At 47.5% G+C, this 23,158-nt stretch overlaps 10 protein-coding genes across 15 annotated transcripts; 6 read left to right on the forward strand and 4 right to left on the reverse strand.

The window, feature by feature from the left end:
- Positions 1-138: 138 nt before the first annotated feature.
- H257_06994 (hypothetical protein) lies at positions 139-1,313 on the forward strand. The gene has a single exon (XM_009832398.1). It carries the CDS (start codon positions 182-184, stop codon positions 1,190-1,192), a length of 1,011 nt encoding a protein of 336 aa, XP_009830700.1. The 5' UTR covers positions 139-181; the 3' UTR covers positions 1,193-1,313.
- A 462-nt stretch (positions 1,314-1,775) lies between these two features.
- On the reverse strand, positions 1,776-4,406 carry H257_06995 (hypothetical protein). 3 transcript variants are annotated; one of them, XM_009832400.1, is made up of 8 exons: positions 4,346-4,406; positions 4,181-4,304; positions 4,004-4,123; positions 3,655-3,945; positions 3,302-3,511; positions 2,152-2,310; positions 2,016-2,079; positions 1,776-1,963 (listed from the first exon to the last, which is right to left on the reverse strand). In XM_009832400.1, exons 3-8 carry the CDS (start codon positions 4,034-4,036, stop codon positions 1,869-1,871), a joined length of 852 nt encoding a protein of 283 aa, XP_009830702.1. In that variant the 5' UTR covers positions 4,037-4,123; positions 4,181-4,304; positions 4,346-4,406; the 3' UTR covers positions 1,776-1,868. The 3 variants fall into 3 exon arrangements, with proteins under 3 accessions (XP_009830702.1, XP_009830701.1, XP_009830703.1); XM_009832399.1 differs by lacking the exon at positions 4,346-4,406 and having other exon boundaries at positions 4,174-4,229; XM_009832401.1 differs by lacking the exon at positions 4,346-4,406 and having other exon boundaries at positions 3,655-4,123; positions 4,174-4,229.
- Positions 4,407-5,100: 694 nt separating this feature from the next.
- H257_06996 (hypothetical protein) lies at positions 5,101-5,890 on the forward strand. The gene has a single exon (XM_009832402.1). It carries the CDS (start codon positions 5,205-5,207, stop codon positions 5,700-5,702), a length of 498 nt encoding a protein of 165 aa, XP_009830704.1. The 5' UTR covers positions 5,101-5,204; the 3' UTR covers positions 5,703-5,890.
- A 339-nt stretch (positions 5,891-6,229) lies between these two features.
- H257_06997 (TKL/DRK protein kinase) lies at positions 6,230-9,214 on the reverse strand. Of its 3 annotated transcripts, none has more exons than XM_009832404.1 (9): positions 8,820-9,214; positions 8,612-8,746; positions 8,398-8,554; positions 8,275-8,317; positions 7,842-7,960; positions 7,650-7,774; positions 7,489-7,545; positions 7,185-7,437; positions 6,230-6,552 (listed from the first exon to the last, which is right to left on the reverse strand). In XM_009832404.1, exons 1-9 carry the CDS (start codon positions 9,140-9,142, stop codon positions 6,331-6,333), a joined length of 1,434 nt encoding a protein of 477 aa, XP_009830706.1. In that variant the 5' UTR covers positions 9,143-9,214; the 3' UTR covers positions 6,230-6,330. The 3 variants fall into 3 exon arrangements, with proteins under 3 accessions (XP_009830706.1, XP_009830705.1, XP_009830707.1); XM_009832403.1 differs by having other exon boundaries at positions 8,137-8,317; XM_009832405.1 differs by having other exon boundaries at positions 8,137-8,317; positions 8,612-9,214.
- A 624-nt stretch (positions 9,215-9,838) lies between these two features.
- On the forward strand, positions 9,839-10,639 carry H257_06998 (eukaryotic translation initiation factor 1A, Y-chromosomal). The gene is made up of 2 exons (XM_009832406.1): positions 9,839-9,969; positions 10,031-10,639. The coding sequence occupies exons 1-2, from the start codon at positions 9,861-9,863 to the stop codon at positions 10,345-10,347; spliced, it is 426 nt and encodes a 141-aa protein (XP_009830708.1). The 5' UTR covers positions 9,839-9,860; the 3' UTR covers positions 10,348-10,639.
- A 112-nt stretch (positions 10,640-10,751) lies between these two features.
- H257_06999 lies at positions 10,752-11,414 on the forward strand. Of its 2 annotated transcripts, XM_009832407.1 has the most exons (3): positions 10,752-10,972; positions 11,024-11,181; positions 11,230-11,414. In XM_009832407.1, exons 1-3 carry the CDS (start codon positions 10,813-10,815, stop codon positions 11,281-11,283), a joined length of 372 nt encoding a protein of 123 aa, XP_009830709.1. In that variant the 5' UTR covers positions 10,752-10,812; the 3' UTR covers positions 11,284-11,414. The 2 variants fall into 2 exon arrangements, with proteins under 2 accessions (XP_009830709.1, XP_009830710.1); XM_009832408.1 differs by having other exon boundaries at positions 11,024-11,414.
- A 4,047-nt stretch (positions 11,415-15,461) lies between these two features.
- Positions 15,462-15,904, forward strand: H257_07000 (hypothetical protein). The gene has a single exon (XM_009832409.1). It carries the CDS (start codon positions 15,473-15,475, stop codon positions 15,803-15,805), a length of 333 nt encoding a protein of 110 aa, XP_009830711.1. The 5' UTR covers positions 15,462-15,472; the 3' UTR covers positions 15,806-15,904.
- Positions 15,905-20,358: 4,454 nt separating this feature from the next.
- Positions 20,359-21,198, reverse strand: H257_07001 (hypothetical protein). The gene is made up of 2 exons (XM_009832410.1): positions 20,745-21,198; positions 20,359-20,688 (listed from the first exon to the last, which is right to left on the reverse strand). The coding sequence occupies exons 1-2, from the start codon at positions 21,175-21,177 to the stop codon at positions 20,405-20,407; spliced, it is 717 nt and encodes a 238-aa protein (XP_009830712.1). The 5' UTR covers positions 21,178-21,198; the 3' UTR covers positions 20,359-20,404.
- Positions 21,199-21,412: 214 nt separating this feature from the next.
- H257_07002 (hypothetical protein) lies at positions 21,413-21,793 on the forward strand. The gene has a single exon (XM_009832411.1). The coding sequence runs from the start codon at positions 21,431-21,433 to the stop codon at positions 21,608-21,610; it is 180 nt and encodes a 59-aa protein (XP_009830713.1). The 5' UTR covers positions 21,413-21,430; the 3' UTR covers positions 21,611-21,793.
- Positions 21,413-22,625, reverse strand: H257_07003 (hypothetical protein). Its single transcript, XM_009832412.1, has 2 exons — positions 22,137-22,625; positions 21,413-22,066 (listed from the first exon to the last, which is right to left on the reverse strand). The coding sequence occupies exons 1-2, from the start codon at positions 22,559-22,561 to the stop codon at positions 21,742-21,744; spliced, it is 750 nt and encodes a 249-aa protein (XP_009830714.1). The 5' UTR covers positions 22,562-22,625; the 3' UTR covers positions 21,413-21,741.
- Between the last annotated feature and the right edge of the window lie 533 nt (positions 22,626-23,158).

A 23,158-nucleotide genomic window follows, 5' to 3' on the forward strand; every position in this document is an offset into this window, starting at 1 on the left:
GAGTACACATTGCTGTGCTCAACGCGAAGTTTTGCATGCAATGTGACGATCTTGGCGACGAAAGGTCATCGCTGAATGCAGGTCGTTACATTCACTCTCATATAGACTTCTCCGGCCTTCCAACCGTCGTTAATGTAAAAGAAACGATCATGGAGTTGTCACACTTCAACTCGCTTTGGCCATGGCGTACTCGATCCTGGCCTCCGTCCAATGGTACTTCCAAGGCCGGTCGCGGTACGGCGTCCGTGGATATGAGCAGATGCTGGCCAAACACTCGAGCGCCGCACCGACAAAGGACCTGTCGAGCCATCACTTTATCGTAACCGGCGCAAACAGCGGGATCGGGAAGGCGGTCGCGGAACAGCTTGCCGCCACGGGGGCGCACGTGCATATGGTCTGTCGCAACCCGGACCGTGGCGAAGCAGCCAAGCAGGACGTGGCCAAGCTCGCGCCGTCCGCCGACCACGTCCACCTGCACATCGCCGACCTGAGCAAGATGTCGGAAGTGCACCGGTTTGCCGACTCGTTTGCGTCCCAAACTAGCGTGCTGCACGGGTTGGTAAACAACGCTGGCATGCTCATGGACAAGCAAGTGATCACGGAGGACAACATTGAGAGCAGTCGCGCGGTGGCGTTGCTGGGTACGTACTTGCTCACGTCGCGGCTGTTGCCGCTTCTTCAAGCGGCGCCGGACGTCGGCCGGGTGGTCAACATGTCAAGCGGGGGACAGTTCCTGGTCTCGCTCGACACGGACGACGTCCGCGGGGTCGGGCCCGCCTACACATCGCGCAAATATGACGGCACGATGGCATACGGCCAAGCTAAAAAGTGCCAAGTCGCCCTTACGCGCCAGTTTGTGAGGCGGTTCCCGCTGGCGTCGACCCGCGTGGCATTCCACGCGATGAACCCCGGGTGGGCCATTACGAGCGGCACGGAGCAGGCTCTGGAAGGTTTTACGAAGCGCCACCGCCACCTCATGCGCGACGCGCACCAGGCCGCGGACACGGCCACATGGCTGTGTGTGTCGGACCAAGGCGGCGCCTCGTCGGGGTTGTTTTACTTGGATCGTGAACCAGTCGCGACGGAAATGCCGCTGAGTGGCACGGGCTACACGGACGCCGACTTGGACAAGTTGTGGGCAGCCTGCGCCGACATGTTTCATTTCGACCCGACCGAGCCCCAGAAGCTCTAGTTTTTTGCACCACATTTCGTCGACATACTATTAAGAGGAAAAATACTTTATCACACACGTTTAGGTTACTAGCACGAGAGGAATATGTCAAGCTAAGCAACGTTCTTGTTGTTTTGGAATGTGTTGTATACAGCAGTGTATTATTGTCAAGTCGATTCGAAATTAGTCGCTCAATCGAATGAGCAGCACCAAATCGGCAGACAATTGATATATGACCAATCAAAACCCAGGTCACTGATCAAGTAGCCAATCAAATCCACTCTTCCACGAATTCAACATTGAATTAGTGTGTGACTTAATTTAATGTGACACTGGACGATTTTTAAGCATAAAAGTCAGTGCAAAGAATCGATTGATAGAGTTGGCGAACCAGCCCAAAAGTCCAAACTTTGGGTAAAATGACAATACTAGTACTAGTACTACTAGTACGTAGTAGTAGTTAGTGGTTCTCATGTCCACATGTCGTTGGAGTAAGGGATTAATCAATACATCTTCAACTGGTATCGTTCGTTGCATAGGTTGTCATATGCTATTATCGCTGCTTTGTATCGCGATCCGGTTTTTATACCAGAGGGTACTACTAGTAGTAGTAGTAGTAGTAGTATTGGTGGTGCCGTTACTCGAGGCTATTTCAAACGAATCAACTAACCAACGCTGTGGAGTTCGTTGGGGGGTTTTATCCTTTGACTTGTCGGGGGGTTGATGGGGGAGGGCCTCCCGTGTAGTTCCACATTACGACGCTGCGGTCCCACGAGCACGACGCTACCAGTCCTAAATCAGCGTTAACTACTACTACTACTATTACTACATGTCGACATCGTACCTGGCACAAACAAACTAAAGTCCAGCCCTAGCACAAACTCGGAATGGTGGGCGGCAGCACATTGCTGTCAGAAAGTTATGAGCGCTCCACATGTCAAGCGAGGTCCTTAAACGGAGGGACTAACTATTCTACGTACCAAGTGGGGATGCACGGCGCGGACGTTCCACAGTCGCACGGACATGTCGAATGACGTGGAAGCCACGACATACTCGTCATGGGGACAGCATTTCACACGGCGGACAGCGTGCTGATGGCCGCGCAGCTGCCGCACTTCCACCGACGGGTTTCGAATGTCCTAGTTGTTAGTTGATACTCATCGTTAGTTGTTTGTCGTTGAAATGGGTAATATACTAACAACACCAAAAACAGACAGTGGAACAAGAGTTGGAAGACTATTTACGACGTCCGTCATATATGTCCACAAGTCGAATTCGGGGGGATAGATGTATATATATATATATACATATATATGTTGATATATATTTATATTTATATATATATAAGTCGAATTCGGGGGGATAAATTCACAAATATATACATATTTATGTTGATATATATTTAAATTGATATATATATATTGGAGAGCTTCGAGGAATAGATATCGTCAAGTCGATTCGAAATTGAAGTGGAGTGTTCAATCGAATGAGCAGAATAACCAAATAATAAATCGACAGACAATCGATATACGTACAACCAATCAAAATCCACATATAAAATTGAAGTATTATGTTTTATTCCATAATTTAATAAATTATGAGCTTTTATAACAATTACATGTTTTACTGCAATTTGAAAAACTAAATAATACCGTCAAACAAAAGTTAAAAAAGTACTACGGGTGGTCATTATAGAGTTTCCATTCAAACTCGACATGCGAATGCAAGTGGCCAATCAAATCCAGTCCTCGCTTCAACCATTCAACATCAAAGTATTGTGGTATATTCGATACGAATTTCGAGACCCCGTCGAATCGAATCATCTCGAATCGACACTATTGGCTACAAATCCATTTTTGAGTGGATTTGATTGGCTCGAAAGGACAAGTATATTCAACCAATCACAACTCCAGCGTGATTCAATATTGATTCTGCAAACCATGCGAAATTTTTTCGAAGTTTGTAGCGAATTCACAATAGCGTGTGACTTATATTCGTACGAAACTGGTCAATTTTTACAACATTCAGTCAGCGTTGCAATCGATCGATCGATGGAGTTGGGATACAAGGACAATCTACTATATCCATCCATACAAGGCATGCTTGCACGGGAGCGTGCCACGTACGTACCCACACTTTCAACGAGGTGTCCACAGATCCTGACACGACTTGCGTGGGGTTGTACTTGTTCCAGTCCAACGCTGTCACTTCGTGGGCGTGGGCAGCGATGTCGCATACTGGCCGACCGGGGGTTTTTAAGTCCCAGAGGCGCACGGAGCCGTCGCCAGAACACGATGCGACGTGGGACGCCTCGACAGCCGACCACACCGCGTTGTACACCTATATGCACTTACGTTTCGATCGTTCACAATCAATGGTAGGTAGAGTCTGTAGTACTACATTAACGATAAGCAACAAGATATGACAACACTATGGTATCGGAGAGGATGGTAGCAAAGGAGAGGAGGATGGTTGTGTCGTACGGGTCCAGTGTGTCCGCGCAATGTTTGCATGGATGCGGGGTGCTGGGGGTGCCACAGCTTGATCGTGTGGTCCCACGACGCCGACACGAACGACGTCCGGTCCACGAGCCCCCAGTTCACGCCGCTCACTTCGTTCGTGTGTTCGGCAAAGGACTGGATCGGAAAGTTGTCGCTAGTCGTCACATCGAACAGCTTGAGGTGGCCGTTCGCGCACGCAGCCACGAGTTGGTTCGGGTGGGTCTCGCTCCACGCAACGTCGTACACGCCATCTTGGGTGTCAAACGAGCGCATCTGTCACGTCAATTGATGAGGAACCACGACGTCGTCGTGCGTGCATGCTTGTGGGTACCGTAGCGAGCGACCCGTCGGGCAGCAGTTCCATCACCACCGTTTGGCCATTGCCAATGATCCCAAAGTACTGAGCCGTGCCCACTGCTACCCAGTGTTCATGGAATGGACTGAACTCCACCTGCCATACCAATGTCCTATGAGCCTCCACGCATACCCTTCATGACCTACCGCATACCCGTTGAACTCGGTTGCGGCACGGCGCGGCTGAAGGAACATTTTAGGGTTGATTATCCGGATAACATCAATCAGCGGATGGTTATCCGGACATCGCAACGTTGGGTCAACGAAGTGTGAGCATACTATTTTCGAGTAAACGTCGGTACTTGGGGGTCGGCTGTACCTCTTCAAGCTGCGTGAACTCATGGACTCACTATAAGGCCAATCGATGCATTACATATTAGACCTGCAAACGAAGTGCCCGGGTTGGCGCCTTGATTTTGGCAAAGCAAGATGAAGGAGAGCAAGATGGAGTGATTGTAAACTCAAACTTCAACGTGGTTAAAATTAAAAAACCTGTTGTTTGGGCGACATCCACCGGGTATTTGGTCATGCGATCCACGTGGCAACCATGGCAAGAAAAGAATACCCAACGTGGCTCGCTTCTGAAGTGCCTATTGCACTATTAATAGTATGTATATTATATACATGTGTGTACTAACTGCAGTACTAGTATGTCCTAGTAGTAACACGCTTACTAACATTAGGCAATTCGATTCAGTCCGCACGCACTACAATGTACGCAACCAACTCACCGTATATCGATCGATCGTGGCATTCATAAGAGTAAACATTACAAGTAGTATGTCGGGGAAATTAAACTCATGTAGACCAAAACCATGTCGCCCTCAATCAAAACTCATCGTTTGCGTTCTATAACGTCGAGCTTGGTGTACTGTTGTACTGCACGACTTCGGATGGAGCGCCGTGAATTGCGTTAACCTTACAGTTGGACTGTAACGTGAAAAGAACGCTCCTTCCTAAAGTTCTACGGGTGGTATTTAGGCCTTTAACCCGATAAGGTATAACGTATCGCGATTTACGGTAAAAGATCGAGCTATATTCAGCATCCCGTTGGCATTTCTATACTGAAGGGAGTTGAAACGCCACGATATCCGGAGGCTTATCCGGATTCGCCGCACACTGGTCCGACGTTGTCATTTTCCATTTGGACGCTTCCTTCCCACGACAACTCCAAGAACATGGCCGACTACGCAAAGGTAGAGCACGACCCCGTGGAGCATGTCCGCGCTACGCACGAGCCCAACCTTGTGTTCGTCATCCACCGCAACAAGAACAAGAACGTCGTGAGTTACGCCGCGAACCACGTCGACGGAGTGATTGACGCCAAGGACCCGTTGACTGTGGACTGGATCATGTTTGAAAACAACCCCGTGGGCCGCGAAGGCCTCAACATGATTGAACGCAACACGGCGTACGGAGTTGCCGTGACCCCCTGGGAAGGCAAGGCCGGTTCGTACAAGGTCATCTTGGCGTCCCTGCCGGACAAGGTGATTGAGCTCCATGTCGTGGACGGCAAGCCTGTTGCGCACACTGACATCAACGGTGTTCCCGGATGCAAGTTGAACCGCGTGTTTGTCACGTCCACCACGTCGTGGGGCTTGCCCAAGGTGCAGCACATTGAAATGTTTGCCACAGACCCGTCCGGCGCCGCCGTCGTCGAAAAGAAGATCCCTTAGTTAACAAAATCACACATGCAGCATTATGCCACCGTCCTTCGTCTTATACGTCGTTTTGCAAATGCAATGCTTTCTACAACGGAGTCAATAGCCTCGACATCGTCGTTGCTCATTCAAGCACAGCATCATTGGGCTGACATTACTATTATTAATACTGTAATAGCATGGGGAAACTAAAAAAAATCAAGGGGTACCTTTTGTGACTGCATATTCTTTATAGCGAATCATATTGCTATCTCGATTCTTTATAGCCAATCATACTGCTTTGATCGATTTGTTGGCGATTTCAACAATCCCCCAAACTTGCCAATTTGGGCGAAAAGCACAATAATAATCACAAGCGAAAGTAACTTGTGGGAATAACGTTATCATACTAGTAGAACGAACGACCTTTAACTACCGTTAACACATACACGTATACTAGTATTAATACCGGTAAGACTTCAAAGTAAGTGTTTTGTGTGCCTGATTATGCTAATAACGTAACTATTATAGCAATTATAATCCCAAAACTCAACGATAGTACACTTGAATATTTGTTTGAATCGAACGGCCATCAGTTGGTTCACGTCCCCGTGGTGGTGAAGAGAGTGAGTGTCTATTGTGCCTATAATTAGTGTGGTTGTTTCTACCGCTTGCCCCGTAGGTACGTTTTCCGCAGCGTCTTGATCTGCTCGGTGGTGACAAGGGTGCTGCCAGTCTTGGATCGGCTCTGCTTGATGGGAATCTTCTTGATCATGGCCTCGTGAGAGCACTCGAAGTCGTGCTTTCCCACCACACTCGCCCTCCGCCTCGCGTGGTTGACGTGTGCCGCCAGGTCGCTCAGCTTCTCCGTGGCCAGTGGCGCCGCCTGCAAACACCATGAATACTATTATTGTCGATTCGAAATTGCTGTGGAGTTCTTCTGCTGCTCAATCGAATCATGAGCAGATGAACCAAATACATCGACAGACAATCGATATACTACGACCAATCCAAACCCAGCACACTGATCAAGTAGCCAATCAATCAAATTCACCCTTCGACCACTTCAACATCAAATGAGAGTGTGTGAATGAAATTACTGTGACACAGGACCACGATTTTTACGTACAAATGAATCAATCGATCGATAAATTTGGAGAATCAGCACAAAAGTCCAAATTTGAGCAATATGAAATTCCCAATTCGTTCCAAACCTCGCCGCGAAAGTTCATTGGTTTTCCCGATTACTCTGCAGAAAGCACAAAATAATGTAGCCAATCAGCAAAGAGGACTTTCAGATGGTGACCAATGGGAGGGGTCTGGAAATTCGTACCAAATCAATCATACATATACTGCATCTTTTGTAAACAGTTGAAAAATAGCACAACGAGGTTGAAGGTTAAATACAAATAAATATATATATATATATATTACGCCATTGAAAACCTCCGTGTCGAAATACAGGAATCACGGACGATAAAACCACGATAGGGTATCCCCAAAACCACGGATACGTACGACGAGGTCCGTCTGTTGCTGGTACTGCACGGAAATGCCGTGTAATCGCTGGTAAATATGTGCAAAACTCGGCCTCTTGTCCATGTCCCCGTCCCAGCACTCATGCATGAGCGCAACGTAATTGTCGGGCGCGGGGTTCTTAAAATTCGACGGCCGCAGTCCTTCCTGGCACACCAGCAAGGGCACTTGCAGGGGGTTCATGCCTGTATAAGGGTCCGTGCGTTCGATGAGTTCCCACAGCACGACCCCAAAGCTACCGCCGTGTTTTGTGTAGTCACTCCAACAAGTGCAATGAGTTGTGTACCTGTATACATCAGCTTTTTCGGTGTAATTGTCGTGCCGGATGACTTCGGGCGCCGCCCTTGAAAGAATCGCATGATAAATACGAATGCAAACCCGTGTCATTTTTAAAAAATAATATACGAATAAAAACGTCGTTGGGCGTACGTATTATGATTGGCGTACCAAAAGGGGGTGCCTACAAACGTGTACTCGCCGTACATTTTGTCCTTGTATCGAGAGAGGCCAAAATCGGATACCTTGACGACCAAGTGGTCGGACACGAGCAAGTTCTTGGTCTTTAAATCTCGCTATTAATAGTTTAACAAACGATTAAGTAGACGACGACGACGAGAAGGACAAGGATGTGCTGCCTACTTGTAAGATGTCGTGCTCGTGGACGTGGAGCATGCCACGCACAATATCTTGGGCACAATGGAGAATCAATTGCAACGGCAGGATGTTCTTTGTGTCGCGCAAATATTCGTACAGCGACCCTACACCCGAAATATTGATATATATATGGTATATAGTTATACAATGAATATAATATTAAAAAAATATAGTGAATATTTATAAGATGACATATATAGTGAATATTTAAAGATGGCATATATAGTAAATATATAAAGATGACATATATAGTGAATATTTAAAGATATGACAATTGTACCGTTAGTCATGTATTCCATAATCAACACATAACAACTCGAGGTTAAACTCGCGCCAATGAGTTGGAGGACATTCGGGTGGTCCAGCCGACTCATGACCCAAATTTCCCGTCGAAAGTTCTTGACAGCTTCTTCCACACCTTCCTGATACGTTTCCTTGGGCATGAGGAGCTTGACGCCGACCTACACCAGAATGCAACACAAATTTTAATAGTGTTGACTTGAAATTTGTATGCAAAGTCAACAGTGCGAGACCAACGTACTTTGGTGCCGCGCCACACGCCGGCGTACACTTCTGAGAACGGCCCGATGGCCAGTTGCTTGACCAAATGCACCTCGGGCAACTTGACTTCATACACGGACGCAAACACGTTATCGGCGACTTTGAAGCTCACGTTGGACTGAGCCGTCATGCTCACCCTAACCACACACAATAAAACTTACCCCTCTCAATCACGGTGCACAATATCGTCGTACCGGCGCATCGACGTGAGTTTGCGAAGCTTGTCTTCTTCTTGCTTGACACGCATATCGGACGGAGCGACGGCCATCACGGCTCTTTCTTCGTACGTGGGCTTCTGAAACATATCTTCTGCCCGCAGTTCTTTGGCCCTAAAGCCCCATGTATGTATATGTGTTCTCGTTGTCCATCATTCAGTAGACACGAAAATATGACGCGATGTACGTGGTTTTCCGCTTGGTTTTGCCGAGAAAGCTGGCAATGCCATTCCGTGCCTCGAGAAACTGATAGCCCGATTTGTCTGTGTTCTTGCGACTTTGGATCTGCGCCTGGTCCACATCCTTCCGAATCATGCTTTCGTTGTTGCGGTTCGTCAAGTCCATCTCAACTTTGTGCCTCCGTCGCAGCATGTTGCCTCGCCGCACGAACATGACGAGTAAGGACCCGACAATTAACGCCACCACCACGCCCACCACGAACCACACATCAAGCAACAGACACGTCGACGACCCGCAGTGGTCCTCCGAGTACACGTAGACGATGCCCATGGTCAAGGCTCAGCGACGGACGCTGATGCGGATGCGGCTGGTGGCTGGCAGAATCGACGCGGTGGGGCTATATTTAGCCTCAAAACGTCCCCAAGTTGAGTTTCACCTATATACTACTGTATGTAGCAATCCACGGGCATGGACGCCGTAAAAATGACGTGGCACGTACTCAAGTACTTGCTCCGGGAGGCATTATTGGCACCCTCCCAAACCAAACAACCCAGTAAACAACTAACGCTTGACTAACTATTTATTCATACCCCCTTGTCAACTAAATTTACATGTACCTACCTACTCGTGTAGGCTTAAAGTCACGTGACTCAAGTGTCCATGGAGCTGTTGGTTAATCGTTCGTCATGGTATATATGATATCGTACGCGCTGGCTGCGTTACGTGGTGTAGCCAAGCTTGGTACTGTAGCCAAATGTACACTTTGCACCTGCATTACAGTCCTTATTTATTCTGTGCCTGAAAATTCCATTCCGAGTACTTAACCGTGCGTTTAACAATGTAAATTCCATTCCAAGTACTTAAACGTCAACGCGATGTGCGTTTTATTCATTAAACAAACAAAGGTATTCTGAGTGTTGGTCGTTGTCGTTTGTTTTATTGTGTCTTGGTGTTTGTATGCCAGGTCATTTCATTTCGACCAATCACCGTGGAGGGTTGAAAATAGAAAAGAGGCCAATTGGTGGTCGGGAAATCATTTGAAAGCAGGATGTCTTCGGCAAACAAGGCCAAGGGCAAGGGCGGCAAGAACCGTCGCCGAGGGAAGGGCGACGTTGAAGAGAACAAGCGTGAGTTGGAGTTCAAGGAAGATGGCCAAGGTATGTGTATGCTCCATCTCCCTACGGGAAAAAGCATCGACTCATCCATCGTCCGTCGTAGAATACGCCCAAGTGCTGCGCATGTTGGGGAACGGTCGCTTGGAAGCGTACTGCTACGACGGGGTGACTCGTCTCGGACACATTCGCGGTAAAATGCGCAAGAAGGTGTGGGTCGGTGTCGGGGACATTGTGTTGGTGTCGTTGCGTGAATACCAAGATGGCAAGGTTGACATCATCCACAAGTACAACGCGGACGAAGCACGTAGTTTAAAAGCGTACGGCGAACTTCCCGACAACGCGCGCATCAACGAAACAAGCGTGGACATGGACGGCGCAGGCGACGACGACGACTGCGGGTTTGAATTTGACGACATTTAAGCAGCGTGGACGAGCCCACTCGATGCATGCAAGATCTAACGTAGAGGTTTTATTCCACGTGAGGTTCTTAGCTAGGTTTCAGACTCGTCGTTACTTGGTGATGCAGGCTGTATATCTCCTACCGCATCCTCGTTTCTCGCTCTGTAGTGCCTTGGCGATATCATGCGTTCGTTAATGTCACCTGTAACAGTTGGGGATTGTCATGTCACTTCTGCTAGACTTTCGATAACCAATTATATTCGCTCTGAACCATTTAGCAACTTCTAATTGGCTAAAATACCTTTGTTTCGTAAGTACAAGCCAATCAAAATCGATTCTTCAAGAAACGACGCATCTGAAAAATTCAATGTACAATATTATATAACTGTTATAATGTTCGATCTAAGAATAGTACTCGATTTGAACCGTTTCACAGATCTGACATATTTTAAGCTCGTCGTCCCGAGAGCTCCGAGGACAACCAGGATGCCAAGCATCGTGTCGGCTGCGTTTGCCTTGGACATGGATGAAGTCCATCGCGAAGCGTCAACTTCGTCAGGTGCAGCCGCCCCGTTGAGCTGCAGCCCCAACAAAATCCGACTGCGCATCGATGCAGCCAAGGAGCAGGCCAAGGTCGTGAATTCAGGTGTGCGGGTCACGACCTCATCACAAAGAGTCTTACCTTCATGAGGTGTAGTGTACAAAGAAGGCGAAGTGATCCACTGGATGAGCGTGCGCAGTCCAGAATTGGTCGAGTTCGGTCGGTCCCTGGAGAAGCGAGGGTTCAATACGCTCGGTAGCATTGCGTTCTTGACCGAAGATGAGTTCGACCTGTCATTGTCGGCGCCGCTCAAGGTGCCCCCTCCTTTCCATTCCTCTTTATTTGATGAGGGTGTGTTGTAGCACACGCTCTTGACCGCCCTCGCACACCTGCGACACGATCTGTATCGCATGTAACCAGCGGTGAATTTTCATTCGAATGAAAACTCGACTAGGAAGCAGTAGTAGTAACGTTGTATTTATGTCAAGACCCCTTGCTCTCTTGTGGCCCTCTCTTGGTGTGGAACTACAGCATCACAAGGACACCGTGTCGATATCAAAACAAACATTGGTGTTTGTATTGTGTGTGTTATAATACTACTAACTAACGTGAACTATTGAGTACAGTGTACTAGTAGTTGAGATGTTGCATGCTCAAAAACCAATTTATAGAGGAATAAAATGTTTACACAAGTATCGTATATTGGAGGCAAATTTGACTAATTTCAACAACAATGCTTCATAAGGTAATAGAAGGTATTATGTTTTGAAGTGATCAATTTTATCCAATCAAATGAAATCTGGATTTCTATTGGGTTAACCTGCTCGGCCTATCATCGAAACTTCGGCTAATCATCGAGAGTTCACGCTACTCATTTACTACGGGTGGTTCCAGGTCCAAAAATGGCTCACAATTGGCAAGTTCTACCGGAAAGCACAATATGAATTTCCGGACCCGGGTCGCAATCTCTCCATTGGTCAATCCTCAATTACTTGTCGCTGATTGGCTACAATACAATTTGGATTTCTACCGGAAAGGGCGAAGCGGATAATAACCAATCAGATGTCTCAGCACGGTTTGTGCTCAGTAGAACGAACCATTTGGACAATTGGGAAATTTGAAGAAAATCGGCAATAACGTTACTGTACTAAAATTTCACTTGGATATTGACATACTACAGTAGTATTTGCAAAATCACCCTCTACTAGTATTAATACTACAGTACTACGTAGTAACTTCAAAGTACGTTACTACTATTAATACTCCAGTAGTACGTCCTAGTAGATTATCCTTCCTTGGATACTAATAGTAGACCAAGGGTGCACACTGTCAGTCTGGAAAACATTTCCCCGACATTTACAGGTGGTAAATCGAGCTGCATATTACTCGAAGTGAATTATTCCTATAACCTTACCAGTATTGCCTCCCCCAATACTAGTACTACGTAGTACTTCGTATTACGGTGTACTATTAATAGTATATATTAGTAAGAGGTTTGACCTGTTAAATTCAAGTTGTGTGTGTATTAGTCAGGGAAGTGGACATCATTCACTGACAATCGGTGGAGGATTCCTGCAGATTTTCGACGGTGCAGTGGAAAGGTCGTTGTGGTTCACAGTAAATTTACGTTACTGTAACAGGAAGTCGTAAACTACTGTAACCGTATGCCCAGTCCAAGCTGGTCGCACCTTGCCCCATGATTGCACAGCACAGCCGCCAAATATTCGCAGCGTTACCAGAATGCGGCCGTCGAATCTATCACATGGCAAGTGTTGATGCCAGCACTCTGCTGACGGAAGGATGTACACTATGTGTGGGTAAGCTCGGAAATCCGTGTGTATCGCAGAGTAGTTGCGGCCATTGCGGTCTTGGCTGTCGTGTGTGGGAAGACATGATGCTGGTGCACCATCCTTCAACACGTCATTAATTTGTCACTTGGTTGTACAGGAACATCGTTTGGTAAAACCGACTCGTTGCTCACATGTCCACCCTGTACAGTTGCACCACTCAGATCATCGTCGCGACGGGGCGCGAGAAGTTACGTCAAGCCGCTTCATATATGCAATCTCTCACCCACGCTTCCATCGTCGTCGTACACGGTGTGTACGTTGTTAACGGAGCCAACAATCGATATGTGTGCAATAACTAATACTAGTACTAGTACTAGTATATGCCATGGCAGTGCGAGCTCACAGAACCACTCGATGAAATGTCCTGCAAAAGTGGATTGGGTGGCCGGTGGTGGACAAAAACAGGTGATCAAAGTGTCGTGAAGAGGCAACACGGCGCACCGGTGCGCTACTGCCTATAATCCCGTTTAGTATTACTATCTCGTACTAGTACCACGCTGGACCTGCGACGAAGCAACATTCTGGAGTGACATTGAAGTTCAATGTCGAACGGTTGGCGACCAGATGACGTGTAAAGAAGAATATTCAATGTGCACCCACCAAATACGAAAGTGATCTGATGGCTAGCGAAAGGTGGGGGGGAGAGTTGGACGAATCTTTGCCCGTCGTCATGCGAGCGGCTGAAGGGATTGACAGGAACTTGCATGTTGGGCATCAAATATTCACGCCAAGAGATGCGACGAAGTTGCACGATATTTCGAACTTCCAGAGACATTCCAAAAAATGGGGAAAAATCAACGCTCGCTCCACTTCCTATCAATAGGAAATTGAACACGATTCGCGACAAGTAGGTTAACTAACACAAATGGGTTTAACAATTCATAGACGGTGGCCATGGTCAGCTGATAGAACTCGATTACAGTACTGTACACGGATAGAGTTTTTTACCAAGTGCATGTGATCGGTTAGAGTGAGCTGTGCATCTGCTGAAACTGATAGTACACGGTAGTCGTCAAAGTTTGAGGAAATGTGTAAGGGAGGAAGAACTCCATGTACATATGTACTGTACGTGCATCACATGCCTGCAGCCACACTTCCAGCAAGAGTCTGCCTCCTCACAGGCAAGCTTCTGAATCAACCCAAACTTTGCTCGAAGGGGGGGGTCGTGAGTTGACTGCAATTGACGAATACGGTAGTCCTTCCACGCTGAATCATACTATTAATAGGGCAAACATGGTTGCATAGGTAACACATTGGGCCTGTCCAATGATCCGATTAGTCTGTGATCCTCACAGATTGCACAACACGTGAAAGGAACACATAACGTTACCTGGTAAATCCATCCGCCTTCACTGTATTGGTATTGGCCCCCACCTATCCCCCCACGTAGATTGCTGCGTTTCCTGCAAATCCAACTCTGATTTCGCCCGTTTAGGTTGCCTTGGTGACAGTGTTGCAAAGTGACTTTCCATTCCAACACCACGACTCGAATTCCAAAACAAAGTACTACAGTACTAGTACGTAGTACTACACTTATTAAAACTACTATTAATAGTACTAGTACTCCGTAGTAGTACAGTACTGTACCTTCGAACTAAACATAAAGTTACTACGTAGTACATGTAACTTGCAAACTTGCATGCTTTCCTGTTTTTGCGGTGTAAAATCACTTTGCAACAAATATCACACTACTACTATAACTATTTTAGTCAATACATATATGATCGTCGCCGCATGCCCAACCAACCATCCCCCAGCACCCAGACGTCAAACGTTCGATGTACCCGGTATGCGAAGTCCGCTACATAGCTGTAGGCGCAAAAGATTCCTTAGCTAACTGATACACGCGAATAAACGTCACTATACATACATAGCGTTACTAAGTATATGTGTGCCTAATGTTAATGGTGGACCTTTACAGTCCTAACGTTTCTCGAGCAATAAATTGGCTGAACTATTTGGTTACCACCACAGATTATTCGTTGGAGGTACCGGTACTACTAGTATGTACTCCCGGTAGTAAGCTTAGTAACTTCGTAGCCCTGCCTGAGATTCATATACTCTGAATGCATCCACTTTCCAATCAGTCCAATCCCCAATCATGCCTCCAAATCTACCCGCCAATCCAATCCAACTCCCAGAGTGAATGTACAGAGTGAACCCATCCACATGTATAGCTTGCTCAGCTACCCTTACGATTGTACGTACGATTGGTTAGCTGTCGGTGGCCACACATCTGAGTAGAAGCATGCACCGGTAGTAGTATTAATAGTACTCTGGAGTACGTACTACAGTCGTAAGCCTTTGCACAAGCAGAGTGACTGCGATCGATCGAATGTTGTTCGATATACTACGTGGTACTACAGTACCTTACAGACGTCAACATGGGCAGCGTTACTATTAATAGTGTATAGTACTAGTACACAGGTGTAGTTAGTATAGTCCTGGTAGTACTAGTATAGGAGTACTATTAATAGTACACTCGACGCTACAACTATAAGTACCCTTGTCAAAACCCAAGGCGAATTCGATTGATTTCCGCGAACCTGAATTATTCGGACGTGGTTGTTGTTGTGAAAAAGGATGTATCTGTGGCCAGATACTCCAACAGTGGGACGAGCCACGTGGCGATAGTGGCATCAGTCTGGTTTGTAGACAGTTGCACCTCGCGGCATCGTAAAGTTACCAGTGGCACCTATGCCGTTGGCCACTGAAGTCGTGTGGATCACATCATTTCTCGATTTGGCCCATTGCGATGAAAACTACCAGTCGCTCGTCCATGACCACGTTGGCATGCAAAGGCCCTGCCTTCCACCCCAAGAAAATAGCAATGCGATACAGTCCGTACTCTGCCAAGCGTCCGACCCTGCCCGACTACGTCGAGTACCTCGAAGACCAAGACATGTACGACACCATGGCAGCCCTCACAGACGTGGAGACCCCCACCACCTCAGCCGAGGGCGACTTTGACGAAGACCTCGTGCGACTTTCGCTCGACAACGACATCGAGTTGGTCCCGGGCATGAGCTTGGCCTGGAGCACTGAAGACATTTCAATCCTGCTCGCACTGTTTGACAAGGAGTGCTAGCTACAGCAGCTAGCCACTGGTGCAGTCGTCGTCGTAGCGAGTAGTCGTATTTATTGGTGTCACGCCCCCCTTAATTTACCAAGCGTTTGCTTTCTCCCTCATATATTTCGATGTGTGTGTATGTAGAAAGTAGCTTTCACATTGATACGTATGCTTGCCATGGTATTACATAGCCTTGCACATAGTCGGTTAGGGGGGTTCAAAGGGGAAGGAGCAACCAACTAACTTTACACGGTGGTACTATTGATATATATATAGTACATAGTGGACATTGGCGTGTTGGTATTGTTGGGAAGCCTACAAGCACATTTCCCCTTCCCCCCTCTTGCTTTGTTAGATGTCAAGTTATCCTCCTCTCAGCATAGTATAACAGATCATTTGTTCTGTCAAATCCATTCAGATCTCCAGTGTGCGACAATCAAGGTCGGAGTTGCAAGTCCTCACCGTTACCATCATTGTTAGCGTTGTGTACATCCCATTTGTATAGTACTACTGTAAGTACAAACACTTTCTGGGTTGCTCGTCATTGTCAAGCAGTGGAAGACGGCAGCAGGGCGGCTTGTGTGCACGTGCCAGGAAGTGCGATCGATCAATACCAACAATCAAAACCAGACCCACGAAGACCACAGCAGAACCATTTGCTAAAACCTGGTTGATTTTTCCAAGCGAATTCTTCGAATCGAACACGTGTCAATGAATGGAAACTGAACCCACAACCTGCTCGTCCTGTTGTTCTCAACGAATGTTCATTCCAATGCGAATCAAAAATTCATCACGACCGTTGGTGTTAAAGTCCAGGCAGGGGTTCCGACTTTGTAGTTCTGCTACGTTCTATTAATAGGACCAGGTATGTAGTGAAGGGGCAATAAATACAATGTGGCAGCCGTCGTTCGCTGAGATCGGTCGAATGTTGAGTTCAACATGAGCTCAGTTGGACCGTAGTGTACAAAACATCCGTTGCCATGGGAGTGGAATTTGCAAGCAAACTGTCGCGCATATCAGTATCACCATAATCGAAAGTACAGTATCCGATTCTTCTTTCAACAGTAGTACTACCTCGTTTTGATTTCAGACGAGAAATCCGCTTCCCTCTTGGCATGGACGGGGTTCAGTACGTGGCGCGAGAACGCGCCAAAGTACTTGGCTGGCTTCGATCGCAGTCCATTCGTTGCAAATGTTACGTCGAATGGCCTCCTTCCTGTACCTGCCAAAGTCCAGAACGAACCAGCGTTCATCCTGTTTGAGTGACGGAACTCGTACGAAGCGGCCTCAACAATTGACGAAGGATTCCCTGAGAGCAACCGTTCCACTGTTGCTGACGCAATCATTTCACATGTTCTTATTACTAGTATTAGTACTGGAGTATGTCATAATCAAATGCAGTGTATACACCAAAGCAGCACATGTATTCCAGCTACTGTAGGGTCGTTTGAACGGAACTGATTACGAAAGCAACAGTGGAACTGTTGCTCTCTCACGGGAATTATACTCGCAACAGCACTTTGACGCTTTGCACCAGTTGGGTACTACAGTAAGTTACTCTACTCTTACAGGACCGTGTACTACAATTCACACATTAAAACAGTTCCACTGTTGTTTTGACCCGACATACTGTGTAAATTAGGTTTATAGGGAACTTTGTATGTTCAGACCACCTCACCTCTTACTAGGGGTTAAGGGCATCTCATGGGTAAGCGATAGCTAACCACTAGCGATGCTGTTAACCCCAGGTATTAGCATCGTACGTACTCACCGGGGGTAGGAACGAGTTCCAGGTTACAAGACGAGGTGTATCCGGATGTAATAACAGGATTTCAGGTCAAACCAACAGTGGGACTGTTTTAATGAGGGAATTATTCTCCACACTGTGCAATGTACTCTATGTACACTGTCACACACACGCGAATGTCGTGGCGTCTGTTGGTTTCGGTTTTCCGTCTCTGGAGAAAAACGTGGTGGGTGGGATTGCCTGAACCAGTCCACACTGTCGTCGTGCTCGTCACATCGAACCAGCCTTGTTGGCAAGATAGCTAGCTACTGTAAGGTACGCAATTTGATCGCAGCGAACGAATTGGAATTCCCATTTACGCTAGACCTTGTCAAATATAGCTAGCTAGCTAGCTACCTTGGACATCGTTGAGTTGATTATTCATGTCTACTAGTATGCTTGTTTCAGCATGGGAATGGGCAGGGGCTGCTGTCTCTCGTGTCGTCCATCATTCAAGGATGTTGTAATCAAACATGTATAAGGCGTGGAGCCTTCCAACCGGTGTACACACTTCGATATACAGAGGGAGTACTACGTAGTACTAACTTACAGTACGGCGCACTCAAAGGAAACGTACTGGGTATACGTACAAGCGTGTCAGATTAGCAAAACATATCCAAAGTGCAGAAAACCAACGGCCCACATACTAGTACTTGGAAGGATCCATGCATTATGGTACGGTGAAGATCTGAGAATTGCGATTTTCCGTCATCGGTAGTAGTACTGTAGTATGCGATAGGAAAGTACTACTTCAATTACTCATAGTCACACACGTGGTCCATGTCGCAAATAAAATGAACAATTGACTTGGCATCTGATCATTGGTGGAAGGAATCTCATGGCGAAACCATGGGCCGGTCGGAATGACAAAAAGTCGGCAAAGGGCAAAGTCCTGAGCTCAAGGCAGCCAGCCACGCAACAAATACACGTGCGGCTTATAATTAAGATGCAGAAGAGGGGGTATAGTACACACAAAGTTGCCCCGTCAGCACGCTTCTATTTTGTCTCTATTAATAAAGAAGGTACTGTACATATTGGTGTTAAATGTCGAGGGAATCTTCGGGTTTGTTCGCGTTCAGAATCGTTGTTGGGTGCTACTCAGACCTCTTACGGGCCGCCGATGAGATTTTCGATTTCGTAGCACTAGTACTACTACTACGTAGTACTAGAAATCAGTTCTCACAGGTATATATGATAACTTATCGCAGGATATATATGCAACGGTGCCAATAACGATATGGTGTCGCGTGTTTGGTGCAGGGAATGCATGTCATGATCTCATCTAACGTTAATGTTGGACTGTAGCTCACCATCAGAAACCAGCTTCGGGCTTTTTTGTCTTGCGCTAATCTTGCCGTCGTCCCAAGGATTGCCTCCGAGATTTATGGGTTTGTCGAATGCAGAAGTTACTATGCAGTACACTTACATTACTAGCTTTGACAAGAGTTCGATTTCGTTGCAAGCTTCCTGTTGGGGGGACAACTCCTCTGGCATTAACTTTACCCTGGCAAGAAGTTTCCACACACGACTGACACTTGGCTGCCTGAATTTCCCGATACCGGAGGGGCATCGGGGGGGTTGAGCAAAAGCCTTGGCGTGTGTAGTCAGCGACAGTAACGTGTGTAAGGTACCCCCTGGATGACTATAGTAATTGGATTGTTTTTTACATCACGTTAGACGTTAGACGGAGCTTCGCACCGAATGATCCAGAGAACAGTACAGTATACCGGTATATCAAAGTAACGCCTGAATGATGTAGTACTTAACGTTAGTCTGTGGCTAACGTTATTCGTTACAATGGGTCGGTCGACAGACGAAACCAAAGAAGGGTGGGGGATCTGTCAATTACATCACACACAACACCTATAGGATGTAATAATACTCCGGAGTAGTTGCAGTTGCTATTACTAGTATTAATACTACGTAGTAATAACTAACGTTACTAGACAGTCGACAACTCGAATACATTGTGTCGAGTGTCAATCGGCGTACGTGGCGGCACCAATGGAGCTATTGGATGGGCAAGATGCAAACGGGGGCTTCCACGTCATCGGAGTCGAGACTTTTCACTCTGGACCACCCACCCCCATCCATATCCCCTCCTCAGCTCCTCAAATGCACACCTTGTCTCGTTCTACAAGCCTCCTATCGAGGCCCCACGAATGGTTGCTGCACCTAGATTGTCTCTAACCAGTCGCTGTTTGCATTGGGTTTGCTTGGGGGCCCTTTATTTGCCTTAGGCGAGGACAGCCATTCATGAACGGAAGCGTCAGGGCTACATACAGAAGGGGCATTTCGTGAAATGGTGATTTAAGAGGTGGGCAAATTGGCATTGGACTATCGTGAGGGGCAGCCCCGCAACGTGGTTCAAAAAGGGTGGAGTCGAGTTTTCGCTGGGAACAACAGGTCCTTACTTTCTGTTACTAGTACGTTGTTGACATCATGGAGAATGTCAAACGTTGCAAGGAAAACATGGGCTTTGACACCTCTAACCTTACAATATAAACAACATTCCAAACTGTAAAAATGGTTTTATCTTTCAAATCAAGCGCTACTCAACTGCTTATTGGACATGTTGAAGTCCCAACTTGGCCGTTGAGCGAGTAAACCACATCAACCCCCGTCATTCCCAAAACCAAGCTATTCTTCCCACAGTCGTAACCATTAGCACTTGTATATGCTTGGGCTAGCCCATGACACATCACTTGACTTCAGCTCTGCGGGCTACAGATTAGATGCAAGCTAACTGTACATGTTCAACATATACTAACTAGTACACGACTAACGCAGCCACTCACGGTACATTTACGTTGCTAACAACGTGTTATCTATTAAAACAGCCCCAGAAATCGTTTGTGCGGCAACTGAGCCTTCAATTGGACCTTGAGCTCTTCGGTCGTGCGCAGGTCGGCTTTGATAGCGTCGATTTCTCGATCGCCCTTGCGCAGCTCCGCTCGCAACGCCGTCTCTTTGGCGCGGACGGCACGCAACTCGTTGTGGATGGCACTTGAGGAGTTGGTGGAAGGTGCTCTCTGGTTCCGCGGGGTGTATGTCGTGGGCCACGTCGACGCAGGGCCGCCGCCGACGTGCGCTGGTGCTGCTACCTTGGTCGCGGCTATTCGTCGTGCACAGTAGTCAGGTTGAGGTTGCCAATATCGACATGTGGCGTACCTGGTTTCGCGGGTGCTTCCGTCACGTCATCATCTTGAAAGTCAACTTTCACGACTTGATCGGTGGGGTTGGACGTCAGGGCGAGCTTGTGGACGTCGGCGATCGACGAGTCGAACGGGACATGAAACACGATGGACTTGCCAGACTTGAGATGCACCTTAGCATGCACGGGTTGCTTGAAGATGGCAGCATCAGACTCGCCAATGTCGTCGCGCGGGGCCGCTTCGGGGAAGACAGGGATGTACTCGTGAATTGCGTCCACCAACTCGGGGTATTTGTCGTGAAAGTGCTCGCGGAAACGCTCATCGTTGCGGAGATTGTGCACAAAGTACCCACCGGTGGCGAGAGGGATGCCAACGACCACGCCATTGAAGGCCAGGAAGTACTTCTTCCATTCCTTGCGCAAGACGCCGGTGCTGACTTTGCCTGCCATGTCTGCTTGACTGGAAGGTGCTTTTGATTTATATTACATACCTAAAGCCTACAATGATCAAGTTCTTTTTATTTGGTGCGGAAATTATGAAATCAACGACATTCCTGATAATAGAATAAAATGATTGCTTTTAATTCTATTGTGGAATTGACAGACAGACTCATATTATTACTCATTTAAAAAGTGTAATATAATACAAATCAATGCATTCTAAACTACATACCATCACTCCACATTCCACTCCCCCAACATCATGGCCGATGACGATACCCCGACAGAAGCACCTTTTGGCGGCGGTGGCCTGGCTGCTGTGAGCTACTTTTCAAGTTCGTACTGGGTTGGGTTCTTGATCATGGTCAGTGGTGTCGTGGTTCCTCTGGCGTACATGTTTGTCCAGAACAAGAAGGCGTTCAAGAGCGTGCGGCGAGACTAACATCTATCGATGCGACTTCACGCAATGGGATCTGTGTTACACGAACGTTATATATATAAGCTGCTGCCACGGCGGCAAAGTCCCTAAGATTCTTCCTATCCATCCACCATCGTCGTATTGGCTTGTTGAGTTTACACCTTCATGCTCACGCGTTGGGTCGTGGTGAGGGAAAACTTTTCGATACGAATGCGTTCGAGGTTCTGCTGTTGCTGGAGCTCGGCCTTGACGTTTTGGTAGCGCTGCAGCAGTCGCTCGAGGTCGAGTTGCCGCTGCTTCTTTTGCTCTTCGCGGCCCGACTGGATGCGCTTCTGGAGGGCTTCTAGTTCCTGCCGCTGTCGTTGCTTGAACTTGATTTCTCGCTGAAACATCTCTTGCTGCTTGGAGTTGCGCCATTTCTCCATCTCCCATGCCTCCAGCGCGTCCGACTTGAGCTTCATCTTGTGCGCTTCGGCATAACTAGTAGACGAAGGACCACGATGAGTGCCCCTCACAACAACAACAACACGAACGAGTGTTGGCGGCGTACTCTTTTTGCCGAGCCAAGTGCTCTTCGATCTTGCGCAGATTGAGAAGCTCCTTGGAAAACTTGGGCTTGGTCTGCTTTTCAAGCAGCTTCTGCTGGAACTCGAGCAACTCGCCTTGGTGGCGATCACGCATGGACGCCACCAACTCGTCCACGTTGCGCTCGTACTCCTCCATTTTGCGGTCCCACACAAGATTAAACTGCTGAAACTCGAGCATGTGCGCCTCTTCAACGCCCAGCCGCTCGGCGATCTGCCGCGACCGCATCGCTTCCTTGCGCCGGTTCTCCTCGTGGACCTTGAGCTCGTCCAGGCGGTTCTTGGCAATCTCGGCCTCGACGTACTTGCCTTGCTTTTCGCAATTCTTTCGATGCTCCTCTAAAATCTGCAGAAAGTCGTTCACGGCAGAGTCCTCGACACTGTCCCCCATATCGTACTAGTCCAGCCACAACGCTTCAAGACCAAAGTAACAGTTGATTTGACTTCGGCGAAAACGACAAGAAGTGGCCCTAATTATAGCTCGTAACGACAGAAACCACACCAGCAGCTCCATGAGCAGCCAGTCGTGGATTTAGTCATGCATACTACTTGTAGTACCTAGTAGTACGATAAAATAACTTGGAAAGTAAGTAGCACAAAGAACCCCCCTTCCACGCCACGTCTTGGATGTGTTAGACGTCGAAATCCCGCGTTGCACCAACTTGTGTCTCACACATCGATCACCACGTCGCCGTCCCTCGAAAGTCGAACCAGGCTAGCGATTCTGTCATCTTCCTGTACATATAGTGATATGCCGCGAATGTGTCCTTGTCCGCGCCACGTGTGTGTTCAATGCACTGGGAAGCAAGATCGTCACACACTGAACGACGGTCGCGACCGTTCAAGATACAACTCATGCGTCTCTTCTTTGAATGCAAGGGCCATATAAGAGTCATGTGGTGTATCTTCGCTGGCGTAGCAGTGTGTAGAATATGTAGAAGGTCCCTAAACGTTATGTGTGAATGTGTCCCATCTTCGTTTCGACGAC

The sequence above is a fragment of the Aphanomyces astaci genome (assembly GCF_000520075.1).
Source record: "Aphanomyces astaci strain APO3 unplaced genomic scaffold supercont1.14, whole genome shotgun sequence".
NCBI lineage: Eukaryota > Oomycota > Saprolegniomycetes > Saprolegniales > Verrucalvaceae > Aphanomyces > Aphanomyces astaci.

Coding starts and splice junctions, on each gene's coding strand:
- H257_06994 (XM_009832398.1), top strand. CDS start 182: ATGGCGTACTCGATCCTGGCCTCCGTCCAATGGTACTTCCAAGGCCGG.
- H257_06995 (XM_009832399.1), bottom strand. CDS start 4,221: ATGTTCCTTCAGCCGCGCCGTGCCGCAACCGAGTTCAACGGGTATGCG. Junction 3,512..3,654: donor TGCGCGGACACACTGGACCC/GTACGACACAAC, acceptor AAGTGCATATAG/GTGTACAACGCGGTGTGGTC. Junction 2,080..2,151: donor GCGCCGTGCATCCCCACTTG/GTACGTAGAATA, acceptor ACTTTCTGACAG/CAATGTGCTGCCGCCCACCA.
- H257_06996 (XM_009832402.1), top strand. CDS start 5,205: ATGGCCGACTACGCAAAGGTAGAGCACGACCCCGTGGAGCATGTCCGC.
- H257_06997 (XM_009832403.1), bottom strand. CDS start 9,142: ATGGGCATCGTCTACGTGTACTCGGAGGACCACTGCGGGTCGTCGACG. Junction 7,546..7,649: donor TTTGTAGGCACCCCCTTTTG/GTACGCCAATCA, acceptor GATTCTTTCAAG/GGCGGCGCCCGAAGTCATCC. Junction 6,553..7,184: donor AGCAACAGACGGACCTCGTC/GTACGTATCCGT, acceptor TGGTGTTTGCAG/GCGGCGCCACTGGCCACGGA.
- H257_06998 (XM_009832406.1), top strand. CDS start 9,861: ATGTCTTCGGCAAACAAGGCCAAGGGCAAGGGCGGCAAGAACCGTCGC. Junction 9,970..10,030: donor GTTCAAGGAAGATGGCCAAG/GTATGTGTATGC, acceptor CGTCCGTCGTAG/AATACGCCCAAGTGCTGCGC.
- H257_06999 (XM_009832407.1), top strand. CDS start 10,813: ATGCCAAGCATCGTGTCGGCTGCGTTTGCCTTGGACATGGATGAAGTC. Junction 10,973..11,023: donor GGCCAAGGTCGTGAATTCAG/GTGTGCGGGTCA, acceptor CATGAGGTGTAG/TGTACAAAGAAGGCGAAGTG. Junction 11,182..11,229: donor CATTGTCGGCGCCGCTCAAG/GTGCCCCCTCCT, acceptor GGTGTGTTGTAG/CACACGCTCTTGACCGCCCT.
- H257_07000 (XM_009832409.1), top strand. CDS start 15,473: ATGAAAACTACCAGTCGCTCGTCCATGACCACGTTGGCATGCAAAGGC.
- H257_07001 (XM_009832410.1), bottom strand. CDS start 21,177: ATGGCAGGCAAAGTCAGCACCGGCGTCTTGCGCAAGGAATGGAAGAAG. Junction 20,689..20,744: donor GGAAGCACCCGCGAAACCAG/GTACGCCACATG, acceptor CACGACGAATAG/CCGCGACCAAGGTAGCAGCA.
- H257_07002 (XM_009832411.1), top strand. CDS start 21,431: ATGGCCGATGACGATACCCCGACAGAAGCACCTTTTGGCGGCGGTGGC.
- H257_07003 (XM_009832412.1), bottom strand. CDS start 22,561: ATGGGGGACAGTGTCGAGGACTCTGCCGTGAACGACTTTCTGCAGATT. Junction 22,067..22,136: donor CACTTGGCTCGGCAAAAAGA/GTACGCCGCCAA, acceptor TTCGTCTACTAG/TTATGCCGAAGCGCACAAGA.